Source organism: Lynx rufus, unplaced genomic scaffold (assembly GCF_022079265.1).
Source record: "Lynx rufus isolate CCGP_SWC_20201006 ecotype Redwood Valley unplaced genomic scaffold, mLynRuf1.p SCAF_6, whole genome shotgun sequence".
Lineage (NCBI taxonomy): Eukaryota > Metazoa > Chordata > Mammalia > Carnivora > Felidae > Lynx > Lynx rufus.
The window spans coordinates 1,287,636-1,301,235 of record NW_025814878.1 but is presented as its reverse complement, the minus strand read 5'-3'; the positions used below and the strand labels follow the sequence as shown (position 1 = coordinate 1,301,235).

The 13,600-nt window shown below is 43.8% G+C and overlaps 1 protein-coding gene across 3 annotated transcripts in view; it reads right to left on the bottom strand.

Moving 5' to 3' along the window:
* Window positions 1-13,600, bottom strand: part of AGPAT4 (1-acylglycerol-3-phosphate O-acyltransferase 4) — a 126,414-nt gene that overhangs the window by 93,839 nt on the left and 18,975 nt on the right. The window contains exon 1 of one of the 3 annotated variants that reach the window (XM_047101699.1): window positions 3,517-3,761. The exons of 1 other annotated variant lie outside the window; for it this stretch is intronic. Coding sequence is in view for 1 of the 2 variants with exons in the window: in XM_047101697.1 (XP_046957653.1) it covers window positions 243-248 (6 nt within the window). In the remaining variant the exon portion in view is untranslated. Of the gene's footprint in view, window positions 1-242; window positions 426-3,516; window positions 3,762-13,600 lie in introns of those variants that run through there. One more of the 3 variants, XM_047101697.1, reaches the window with a different exon arrangement.

Below are 13,600 nucleotides of genomic sequence, written 5' to 3'. Positions count from 1 at the left end.
CTGAGCCGCCCAGGTGCCCCTGAAACATGAAGACATTTTAAAGAGAAATCGTAGAGAACAGGGAAAAATGCCAGAAAACCCAACCTGTATACATTATTTGGATTTTTCAGAAGGTAGAGTCTGACCCATCACCTGAAAATTCCTGAACCAGCATTTTAAACACAGACAGCAAGCTCCTGTCACCAGGAATCAAGGTTCAAGGAGGATAATAGGTTCAAGGAGGATAGTTTACTCCAAATTACCTTCATGTCCCAGCTACTGATGTTTAGCAGAGTTTGAACTTAACTCATCATTTGAAAAAGTCTCTGGCAGTCCTTGAGGGCACATTGTTGCCCATGAGTCTATGTTAAATCGGCTCACAGCTGTTTGAAAAAGCTGCCATTAATGTTGGAGGAGGCCTCTTATTCAATGGAAGAAATCTCCTGAAGTGCCACTGTGAAGAAAAGAAGCTGTTCATCCAAGGAAGGGAGAGACCTGGGGTCAGGCACATGGGGGACGTTGAGCGACCATGAACCAATTGTATAACAGAGGCATTAAACGAGCTGGTTTAGGCCTTTGAAGAATATGAGAAGACACTGAGTGAAAAACGGTAACAAAGAAGCATGATTCAGATTTGTAAAATAATAATGTGTATATTTATATCATTCACATCTCTGTCTATTTCTATATTCATGGCTGTCTATTAATAGTGGCTAATTTGGGGTGGAAGAATTCTGGCGGTTTCTTTTCTCCTGTTTTATTACTCTTTTCTTAGAATGAGATGAGCTCTTCCTCCCCTGGACAGAAGAAGGGACCCGATCCCGGCCTGCATTATGGTTCCTTGTGGTCAGATGACGGAGCCCGTGTGATGCAGAAGGGGAGACAGCCCAGGTCGTCGAGGCAGAACAAGTGTGCTGCCTACAGACCTGATGAGAAGGACACACCCCCCGTCAGGAGGACACCAAGGTGAGAATCCAGGCTCTGACCGTGTGGAGGCTGGATGCCACCGTGCATCCCAGCACAGGTGCCTGGGAGGAAGTTGGGAACAGGGAAGGTTAAGGGGCCATTGCGAGTAGGGCAGCTCTGGCTAGAAATCCAGGCTCAGCCCATCGGCAGCTATGAAAGTTCTTCCGTGTCTGTGAAATCAGAGCAATACCTTCAACACCAGGCGGTCGTGGGGCTCAGATAATAACGCATTTGAAACACTTTCTGGAATGCTTGCCACACAGGCGGCGCCCAAATAGTGGGAGATTTTTCTTCTCGTGGCAAGAAAATAAAGAGGCAAAGGGGCGCAGCTAAGAAATGTGATTTTAGCATTTCTGGGAAAGCAGAGAGATAGAAATCGACTTAGTTTCCCTTCTCACTACATATCTAGAGCCTGACATTTTCCTGAATTTACCTCCAAGCGTGTGAAAACATTTCCTCCCCCGTTTGTTTTCACTGTAACCTCTACTTTTCCGTCGGTGACTCAGAGACGGGAAACGATGCGTTCATGAGAGCTCGCGGCTCTTCACCTTCTTCACTGAGGAATAATCTTCCCAAGTGTGGAGTTGGAGAAGCGGACCCCAGAAGGAAGGCAGTCCGAGCCGGGCCGTGCTTTCAGGGACGCTGCGTTTCCCACGCAGCATTCCCAGCAAGGAAGTGAGCAGACACCGAGGAGAGGAGCGGCCGCGCGCCCCAGCAGCCAAGCGCACCCTAGAAGCCGCGCGCACCCCAGCAGCCCTGCACAACAACCCCCCCCAGCAGCCCTGCACACCCCGCAGCCACGTGCACCCCAGCAGCCGAGGGCACCCCAGCAGCCCTGCACACCCCAGCAGCCGAGGGCACCCCAGCAGCCCTGCACACCCCAGCAGCAGAGGGCACCCCAGCAGCCCTGCACACCCAGCAGCCACGTGCACCCCAGCAGCCGAGGGCACACCAGCAGCCCTGTGCACCCCAGCAGCCAAGGGCACCCCAGCAGCAGAGGGCACCCCAGCAGCCCTGCACACCCAGCAGCCACGTGCACCCCAGCAGCCGAGGGCACCCCAGCAGCCGAGGGCACCCCAGCAGCCGCGTGCACCCCAGCAGCCGCGCGCACCCCAGCAGCCGCGCGCACCCCAGCAGCCGAGTGCACCCCAGCAGCCGCGCGCACCCCAGCAGCCAAGGGCACCCCAGCAGCCGAGGGCACCCCAGCAGCCGCGTGCACCCCAGCAGCCGCGCGCACCCCAGCAGCCACGCGCACCCCAGCAGCCGAGTGCACCCCAGCAGCCGCGCGCACCCCAGCAGCCGAGGGCACCCCAGCAGCCGAGGGCACCCCAGCAGCCGCGTGCACCCCAGCAGCCGCGCGCACCCCAGCAGCCGCACGCACCCCAGCAGCCGCGCGCACCCCAGCAGCCGAGCGGGGCCCCGCGGGGCTCCTGAGCCAGTTCAGCTCAGTCAAGCAGATGGCGCCCCACGTTGCCCAGCCTCAGGCAGTGGAAACATAAGCAAATAAAGAAAGCTCGGAATGTCCCCAGGAGAGAATTCAAACTGCATCCTCCTCTAAGTGCGCACAGAGAGCTTCAACGGAAAGCATTCGAATAAGGCGACAGATAGAAGAGCCTTCGCTAAGACTTAAGTCCTCTGCCTTCCTCACTACTCTGAAACCATTAAATAAGCACGACCTTCAGGCTCTGGCAGGAAGAGAGAAGGAGTCTGAAACGGGTTTAAGTCCTTCAGTAGCTTGTTTCTCGGGGTTTGGCTTGTTTGTCACACTTATTACAGCGCCGAGCCAGGGCAGGGTTTTAGAAGAAGCAAAACGTTCCTCCAAAGAAATCAGTCCAAGCGGAATTGCTAAAATAATACCCGTGACCAATGTAGTATCATCACTGAAATCAAAACAACCCCTCATTTTAGGCTCTTTTAACTCCAAGCACCAGAACAGGTCACAAAGCAGAAAGGAGATGCGAGAAATGCAAATACTAAACAAACAGAACCTATTTTTTTTTTTTTTTACATTCCAAACTAAAATAATAATACATTCTGAAAGACTTGAAGGGAAGTGGGACTCTCACCCTCCTTGTGAGAACAACCATTCAGTCTTTTTAGAAAAGCAACTTGACACGCGTACAAAGACCTGAAACGTCTTCCTACCGCTCGATCTCGTAACCAACATCTGGGAAACACTCTTAAGGACAAAATTAACTTTTAGACTATTCTCTCTGCATGAAGATATTCAGCAAGCATTATTTATAAGCACCTAAAATTAGAAACTGCTTACATTTCCACATGTGGAAACAATTAAGTGAATTACGGCAAACCCACACAATTTAAGTATCACTGTAATAGGTTTATAGTGAGATGGCTACATTTTCAATATATTAAGAGCTAAAGGACCCCGAATCATATCTATGTATATATACATACACATATATAAATAATAATCACATTAAAATCAAGTATAGAAAAAAGTACTGGAAGCCAAGGACGCCTTACGAAAACACTAACAGTTATTTGTTATATACACATACAAACACACACACACATACACACATCCCACACTTAGACACGTCAGCCAACCTGGAGTCTGTTGGGATGGCCTCACTACTGCTTTAGCATTTTCTTCCTTAGGAAGACAGTGAGTAGGCGAGCTCCAAGATCTTTGACAGACAGAACAGTCTCTGATTCTAATACAGGAAATGTATGTCCTCACAAATCAGGTTTTCCGGTCATTTCAGTGGGGTCTCCTCAATAGTGATTAAGGAGATCCTTCTCTCTTCCTCAGCTCCCATGTACAGAGAGGGCTCTCAAAGGGGCATGGTCAACTGGATGGAAAGAAAAAGAAAACTTAAGGGTTGGTGGAGAGTAACACGGACTAACGTGCAGCTAGCTAGTGAATTTTGTCTCTGGACCAGTATTTTCGGTCGGTAGAGCACAGAATGCCTGGGGCCAGTGGTGGTGGCCCTGGAGGAAAGGGACACGGATGTAGTCCCAGGGGGAAACGAGTGAGGTATGTTCTGCTCTTGGAACATTCAGATTCTGCGTGCCCCGTGAGGGTGAATGAATTTAGCAGAAATCTCCAAAAGGGCAGCGACTACCTTGTGGAAGCCTGAGGCTTCCACTTAGGGCTCAGTCTTGACAAACAAGGATAAATTTAGTTTTTGGATTCCTGCGCGTTAGACTGGCCCAAGGCCCAAAACAAAACAGGAGAGAAAGTGTTCTAGACTGAATTTAACTGTCTCTGGGACCATCTGTAACTAAAATACTCCTCAATTAAAAAAATGATCCCCATCGAATGGTTTTGCAGAGAAGCCTATTAAAATTAGCTTATGTTAAAATTTTATGGACCAGTCCTCTGTCCAATATCCCTGTACCATACATGATGTCCATTAAAACAAACCAAGCTCCGAAGGAGTCATAAGTCATACTCAAGGTTTTCATTACGTCCTCTAATAAATAACACCGAGCCTTTCTCCAAAGTCTAATTTTAGGATGATAAAAACTTAGGTCTATAGAAAATTGAGGCTTCTGAGTTTATATTTAATAGTTGATTCTGAGTAGCTTATAAGACCAAAACACATTCTGAAGAGCTTTTCTGTCCAATCCAAGGAAACCAAGACTCCGAGATAAACACCGATGGATACCCTAGGTACCTTTTTATGAGAAAAGAACAAAGATAGAAGGAAATTTAATTAGATATTCTCTAAGGCCTTTTGTAGCAGTAACGACTACAAGATTAAAATGTCCAGAGTTAAACATGAGATTTTCTGAGTAGTAACCAGCGCAGTGAGGATCAGCACACTGAACGTTTCACACACATTATCTCAGTCGCCGTCACAAAAGCCCACCATGGAAGGTATTATTATTCCCATTTTATAGATGAGGAAACGGGGATTTAGCTAGCCTAAGCAGTTAGACTATGCAAAGGTCAAAGAGTGAATAAATGTCTAAAATCCAAACTTGTGCCCTGAGCGATATTGTGCTGCTTTGACACAGCTGAGGTAGCTGGACTGCACATGAACTTGGGCCTTCATAGCACCATTCCATATTTCAATTCATGGTCCCATTTCTGACACTGGGGAGATCATGAGTTTTGAGCTACTGCCCCACCAGTCGGTCCTGCCCAGCCCTCAGGAACACCCTCACTTCCAGAACAATGCCTGCCATTTCTACACCCCAACCCAGCTCTCTCACGGTCACAGGGTACGGGGGGCCCTGACTTCACGGCGTTTGGGCAGTCCGAGGAGCTAGCTGGTGGGTTGCAATTCCAGCAACCAAGAATGTGTGAACTATTTTACTAGGTACTCTGTGGAAAATGCATTGTGAAATTATGTTCCACCTCTGGAAGTTTCCCCAAGACCCAGTATCGTGAAACCAAAAACTGAAATGAAATGGGGGAACACTGATCTTCCCATTCAGGAAACATGGACATTTCTGCTTTAAATAAGAATATTCCAATTAATAATGAAGCCTTTTCAAATACAGAACGAAAGCAAGATGGATGTTGAACGCAAATTGTTGCTTCTTCATCACCACTCTTGTTGTGGCAGATCGGTGGCCATCGGTCCAGTAATCTACCTGTGACGGTGGAAATAGGAGGGAGCAGTTAGCCCCTCAGGTCTCTCCAAGTGGGGAAACGGCCCGGGACCAGCCCTGGGCCTGCTGAAGCAGGCGCGAGTTCGATGCAGCACCAGCTGGCACCAAAAACGAGAAAAGAGCTTTATTCAGCGTATAAACCACCTCCTACTCTAGTCCCACTGTCACCAAGGCAACGTGGTCAGGACTGCGGTCTTCCAGTGCCTCCTTCTCCCCTTCCCACATGGGCCGTGACAAAGCTGGGTGGCCAAACCAGCCATGGAGAAGCTCTGCAGAGAGACGCTGGGTTTAACTCCCCACTTCCTAACTGCATGACCTTGGCCTCGTCATCTCAGCCTCAGTATCCTCGTCTGTGTAATGGAGGTAATAATCCCCTCCTTCCAGGAATCGTGGGACGCTGACCTGCGCCAATGTATAGAAAGAAAGCGCCAAGCTCAGGCCCCATGAAGCAGCTCCTTGGTACTGGCGGCCCGGGCGTGTCTCCTCCTCCCTCAGCTGCTTTACCCACGACCCCAAACCATCCACCATCTTTTCTTACTAGCCTTTCCACTCTGCAGTTCCCCTAATCCATTTCTCCTGTTTGTTTTAGTAAGATTCCTCGTGTGAACATTTGTTTTTTCTGACCCCCACACACTCCAGGATGAGGTGAGGTGACTTGTAAGACCCCCAAAGTCCACTCACAAGTTTTAGTTAAATGATTCGGTCCTCATTCCTCTCCTCAAGTAAGATAGTTCAAAACCATTGGTTCTGAAGCTCTCTTCAAAACGATGGGCGATACCAGTGAGTTATCTATATAAACTGCATGGAAGGAGTAAGTTGGACGTACGATACGCGACTTGCTTTTACACCGTGGAAGAGAAACAAAAACCAATATTGACAAGATTATGACCACAGTCATCTTGGTGCCCTTGGAATGTCACAGCATTTCCCTGGAGCCTTGCAATAAGAAGCTAAGGACACACACACACACACACACATATATATATATAAGATATATATATATATACACGATATATATATATATATATATACATACAAGATAGATATACATATATATATAAGAGGAAGCAGATAATAGATGTGTCTGTATCCACCAGGAAGCAATTTGCAGGAGGCTGACTTCTGAACAGGGTGAGGTTGGGGACAACTTACTGGTGCGGACAGACAGGTGCTTAGGTCATCAGCAAATCATGGCGCCTAAATTTTTTTCATAAAACCTGACCTTTAATGTTTCAAAATAGGTAAAATAATAATAATAATAATAATAATAATAAAAAGCCTTTAAAATTAAGACTTGTGGCGGGGCACCTGGGTGGCTCAGTCAGTTAAGCATTTGACTCTTGATCTCAGCTCAGGTCTTGATCTCAAGGGTTGTGAGTTCGAGCCCTGTGTTGGGCTCTGCACTGGGCATGAAGCCTACTTAAAAAATTAAATTAAATTAAGACTTAGGGTAAAATGTAAAACTTCATCAAAAATTTCGTTAAATTTATTTTATAATTTAATATTTCCACTCTCAGTACCCATTGAGAGAGTGGTACAACTCTAATCTTTTCAGTATTTAGAAGCTCTAACCTTAAAGCAGGCTTCAGTTTGGCCAGACGACACATGGTCTGGGAATGGCCAGGCCAGGAAACTGTGAGGACACTAGTACTGAATCACCAGAGATAGCCAAGCACATTCTCTGGCATTGTTTTTCCAGTAAAGTTGGTAAGATCGCACAAATCTCTTCACGTATTCTGGCCTAGCCCACCTAGTCTGCCTGGGTCAACAGCTCATTAGGAGTCATGACTCTTCGCCATTACGCACAGGACAAAACATTGTCTGTAGCCCGGTAAACAGGGCCTGTAACCAACAGAGGTCACCAGCCTCAGACAAATGCCCAAACTGCCAGTCCTGGGGAAGTTCTGAGCATTAGATATGAAGTGAGAAAACCAAGAAGATGTGAAGTGATAGGGAACCAAAGCTTGAGGGCTATGTAACAAAACCACGTGGACATGGGATGCTCCTGTACACAATAGCTAACTTGGTGCAAATACAGGGGGTGCCGGGGGCGATACACTGGGAACTTATCTTGCACTGGCATGTATCAACCGGACTAGAATTCTCTTCGGGAAGGTAGAAATCATGACTCTACCAGTGGTCCACAACGTAAGTACAGAAAGGGAAGCACCAGTATTGACTCGGGTCTGGGTTTGACTCTTGACCGTCTGTGTGTCTGCATCAACCTGGCCATTGGCCTCCAGGAATTTCAGCTTGGTCTTCTGTCAATTGAATATGACAGATTCACTGGCCACGTAGAAGGGTGGTGGGAGAGTTCAGTGAGGTAAGGGATGAGCAAAGGCTCTGTCAAACCCAATTTTGTGGCTCAGAAAATGGGAAATGGGGACACTAGTCTACATGCTGTCAACCACAGTGCTTCTGACTCATAAGAACTGCCATAGCATTAATGCCCTGGGGTCCCTACCAGGGAGTTGAGCTTGGAAGAAGCCCTCCACTCGTTCTGTCAGGATCCATGGGGCTTATTTCAAGGTGGGTAGGTTCTGTGAGGGTCTGCTCAGAGGTGATAACTCCGGGCAAAATAAGCAAGTGGCCTTTTTCTTCTGTGTCTCAGACACCAGTAAATGGGCTCTTTTCTCTGGCGGGTTCCTCACTGTTGGTTAAGCACCCTTGACCCTTGAGTTCTTGGAGGCCCTGTTGTGGCCAACTCTTCTTTTCTGGTAAGAAGTGTGTGGAAGGTGGGAGATCAATAAGGCTGGATTTTAAATCTTTCATTTCTTTGATTTTCATAAAGTGATGTCAATGAACCCAGGCAATTTCCCCGACTGGATTCATGCATAATGGACCCGAAGAGGGACTTATTAGAAAACAAAAGCACTTAAATGCTTTCCTGACATGAATCATTTATTGAAGACAGAAATGCTGGCTGTGAGGGCCCAAAATAAGTTGACTTACAGTATCCTTGTTTCTAGATAGGTCTGAAATATGACCACAGAATAGTGAAGTACTCAGACAGGAACAATGCTTTTGGGGTCATTACAGACTGGCTATTCCTCGAAAAGTCTCATTAATAACAGCAGTGATAAAACATGAAGTAGGGCCTCCTCTCTCTCCCTTTCTGTTTCTCCTTTTGTCACAAAGCTCAGGAACAGAGGATGCTTCGTGAAAGCAGGTATGTTCTTTTCAACTTCTGTTCAGTAGAATCCAGGACAGATATTCTTGGACCCGTGCAAACATTCATTAATCCATTGATAACTCCATTCAAGCATTAGGCTGTCCACAAAGCTACCCATTCATCCATTCAGTTAGAGATTCATTGATTCGTATTTATTGTTATAACTTTATACCACTGCATTAGACTTCTGAAGGTAAGCACAGGGGATTGTTACAGAACCCCTCTCTGTGTCTCATGTGGGTCAGCACTGTGCACAATAAACTAAAGCACTTACTGAGTAATATTTCCAGGCTCAGGAGGAACCTCCACCCCTTCCACTTTTTTTTTTAATTTAAAAAAAAAATTTTTTTTTAACGTTTATTTATTTTTGAGACAGAGAGAGACAGAGCATGAACGGGGGAGGGTCAGAGAGAGGGAGACACAGAATCTGAAACAGGCTCTAGGCTCTGAGCTGTCAGCACAGAGCCCGACGCGGGGCTCGAACTCACGGACCGCGAGATCATGACCTGAGCCGAAGTCAGCCGCTTGACCGACTGAGCCACCCAGGCGCCCCCACCCCTTCCACTTCTTACAGAATAAGTAGATACTCCATAAATGGTGACTCAATCGGAATCTCTAGACGACCTAATATAATTTAATCTTTATACCAATAACTCCGAATCGTCAAAAGCAAAGTGCAAAAGCGAAAGCATGAACTGATAAAGTCCTAGGTTTCTTTCCCATTAAATTAAGCACAGGTCAGATGACCCAACAATTTATTCTCCTTGCAAAAGCCATGCAGATAACCCCCCATGATTGCTCCCTAACCCATCACATCGCGTGTAACAAGCACAGAATTCTCTTTTACAAATGCTAAAATTGCATGAGGCAATATATCAAACTGACATGAAAATAACTCAAAATGAAAGCAAATTACCTACTTGAACTCCAGTAGGGGAGCTCAGATGTTGGTTGGGGACCAGAGCGGACTGGTTTTGTTTTGTTTTGTTTTTTTAAACAAAAACTCTTCTATTAAAATGCAAATCTGATAAAAGTAAAGGAAACTATATGCTCTATGCAAGTCACTAAGCCATAGTCATGGATATTTTTAAAGATAATTCTCCTCCACTATAACAGTCATTCATATTCATTATATAAAAATTTGTCAAGTTCTAAAATGTAGAAATTTTAGCACCTAAAACTGTCACTGACATTTTGGTTTATTTTCTTTCAGTCTTTGGTGAATGCATAGGCTTTTTTCCTTTTTTTTTTTTTTTCTTTGTTAGGTAGAACTTACCATAAAAAAGCAGACGCCTTTTTTGTTTTTAAATATGTTGAACTCTTAGGTTAAATCAGTTTTGTATGCCCTTTTGTTAAGCTTTAGTGAGATCATTTTCAATGTGTCCAAATATCACAGTATAACTCTTCTAGTACTTATACTGGGCATATCATAATTATTTCCTTACTGCCTCATCATTGTATATTTAGACTTCTTTTTGCCTTTTTAATAATAAAGCCATGATTAATAATTTCAGGCATAACTTTTCTTCTGAACCTTGAGTTAGGTCTTTAGAACATATAGGATATCTGGGTTCAAGGAATAAAAGTTTAAGGTATCTGGCAAATATTGCCAAATCATTTTCCAAAAGTTTTGTGGTTACTTATGTTCTTAGCAGCAAAATACAAAAATACCCATTTTATCACATTTATGTCAACACTAAAAATTCTCATCTAAAAACAACAAAAACCAGACTCACTCTTCATACATTAAAAGTGTGTCGCATTGTTTTAATTTTTGGAGTGACAAGTAAAGCTGGATATTCTTTAACATTTATTAAACTATGGCTTTTTCTTCATGACTTGCCTTTTAATTTATTGCCCATTTATCTCTTGCATATTGATTTTCAAGAGCTTTTCATCTATTAAGTAGAATAACATCTTCCTATTCCATTTAGAATGACCATTTTTCTAGTTTGCTTTTATTTTTAGCTCTTGGGGCTTTAAATTATTGTGAAGAACAGTGATTTCTTTCATAAAGTTTAAACTTAGAAAGTTTTTCCTTCTACCCTCACTTTTCAAACGGCACAAAACACATGTCACTGTTTTTCCAGAATTATTTTATTTTTTATTTTTTAATGCTTATTAGAATTTTTATTTAAATATTATGGTCCAGAATTAATTTTATTTTTAACTGGTTAATCTATATCTGACATTTATTTTGGGCTATGATAGTCCGTGAAGATCTAAGTGGATCTCTTTCCAAATATTTAACCAGTTGTATCCAAGGCATTTATTGAAAGACCCTTCCTATTCCATTAACTCATACTATAATTTCATCTATTAAATACCAATAAAAAGAGACTGCAGGGGTCAATACTCCGACTACTCATTTTCTAGATGAAACATTGGCCATCGAGACAGTCAGGTGACTGGCCCCATCACGTCACTGGGGGGTAGGGACAAAGCCCTGAGTGTTCTTTCTTCCTGGCCCTGCCACCAGATGCTATTTTCCTCTCTCAGACGCAGCAACTGTTACTGAGTCACAGACCAGCCTTTTCCAATCACTAGTTAAAAATCCATAGGAAATCAGGAAGCTGTACCTTGGAACTACACTCATGCCGACATAACCTCAGCTGGGAGTGAGGGGAACCAAGGTGAATGCAGAAGCCACTGCCTGGGCCTTCCTTTGCCCATCCAAAGACCCAAGAAGTATTCTCACTACCTGTAAGGGCACTGCCAGTTCTGATATACTTAGCTACCTATACGATGGATTCTGTGGAAGGAAGAAAAAACAAAAGCAGAGAGGCAAATTGTTTAGATTTGTAAAGGGACACACTACCATTAGAGATTAGGGAATGGAAACCCTAGCACAGCAGGGAGCTTAGGTCGTGGTCTTAACTGGTGCATCTCCAGAACCCACATCAGGAATGCATCCAGGAATAGAGGGGACAGTAAAGCCTCGCAAGGCCTCTGGGCCACTTCCTGCTGAAGGACTGACAGCCTAGGACACAGTACTAATGGGAGACCAGAGACACAAGTAAACCGCAAGGCATCCTGGGGCACAGGGAACGCACAGAACATCCTGGGACGCAGAACCGCAGGGTATCCTGGGACACAGGCAAACCACAGGGCATCTGGGAAACAGGGAAAACTGAAGGGAGTCATGGGCAACAGCCAGTGACAGAGTTTGGGTCGCCCGAGGATGGGCGAATCCTCTTTCCAACCCAGGCACTTGTTTGATTAATTGTTATTTTTGGTAATAGTAAACTAAAGTTCCATACTGACTTCCCAAATTTGAGGAATTCCTTAGGAAACTCCATGGGTTCTTTGTGCCCTAGTTAAAACAGACTTTAATTTTACCTCTGTTTTTTAGGTTATGAGCTCCTTCAGTGTCAGAGACCAAATATATCTTAAGCGGATTAGAAATAATTTCGAATTACAAATAAATGAGTAGAAAATAATTTAAAAATATTAAGAGGAAGCACCAGCAATTTTGTTTCTTCCAAACATTCTTCTCTGAGTAAATAATTAAATTGTAACAGTAAGACTTATGAGGCACAGGGAAAAAAACAATGAGAATGTATATTTAGTGACAAAAGACGTTTACAATATGCAAAGTCAACAAAAACATGGCCGGCACAGGAGCTAACTTTTGTGAGACAAGAAAAGTGTTATCTCCATGCTTAGGAAATAGTCCTCCATTCTTAGGAATAGTAAAAAATCAAATGTTTTTTAATTTCTGAAAAAAAAATTTTTTTTTGAGAGAGAGAAGAGAGAGTTTGAGCAGGGGAGAGAAGGGTAGAGGGGGGGAGAGAGAGAGAGAGACAGAGAGAGAGGGAGGGAGAGAAAGAGAGAATCCCAAGTAGGCTCTGCACTCAGCCCAGAGCTGGACTCGACCACACCACCCTGGGATCATGACCTGAGCTGAAGTCAAGAGTAGGTCACTCCATCGACTGAGTGATCCGGGCACACCAATTTCTGAAATATTTTAAATATACAAAACGTCCGAAATGTTTTACCTCATTGATATTTAGTCACATTTGATTTTTTTTTTAAGGAAATAACATAGTATAGATACTGAAACCACTTCCCCAATCTGAGGTTGAAATTCGTGTTTTCTTCTATGTGTCTATTCTTCTACTGGATATATCTGTATTCACAAACAATACATAATTTTTGAGTTGTAAAGAGGTGTGAAAATAATATTTGAATCCTTTTGTGATTTCCTTTCTACACTCACACTATTTTTTTTGAAATTTTATGCATGTAGTTTTGTCGTTTTAAGTGCAGAAAAGTATTCTTTTCTGTGACTACACCAAATATTAATGTATTATCACACTGATGAACACTTAGGGTATTTCCACTTTTTTTCTCTATTCTAGACGACGTGTTAATGACCACTGGAGTTGGAATTGCTGCATTATTCGGACAGCGCCCCTCCAGCTTTCCCAGATATCAACAAATGGCTTGTAAAAATGGTTGGACAATTAACACTCCAGAAGGATGTTCTGAGTTAGAGATAATGGAAAATAGTAATTTTCTTCTTGATGCTGGTAAATACCCCTGGTAGAAGGGTATTGGGGTAATGCACTACCCCACTTGGGTAATGTATTTTATTTTATTTTAGGCAATGTATTTTAGTTTAAAAAAAAAAGAGCTCAAACTTTTGCACCGCATTTTTCAGATTACTTAAGTATGTTGTATATCACTTGGGATTGATAATGTTCTGTGATTTATCCATGTACCCACTTTATAGATAAGGTAATGGAGGCTCAGGGAAGTTCTACAACTTGTTTAGTTTGCTCCCTCAGTTTCCTTTTCGGTCACTCCCATCAACCTACCTCACAAAACTACTGGGGATGAAAAATAAGACAATTTGTGTAAAACTCTACAAAATATTAAAGTGATTTTTATATA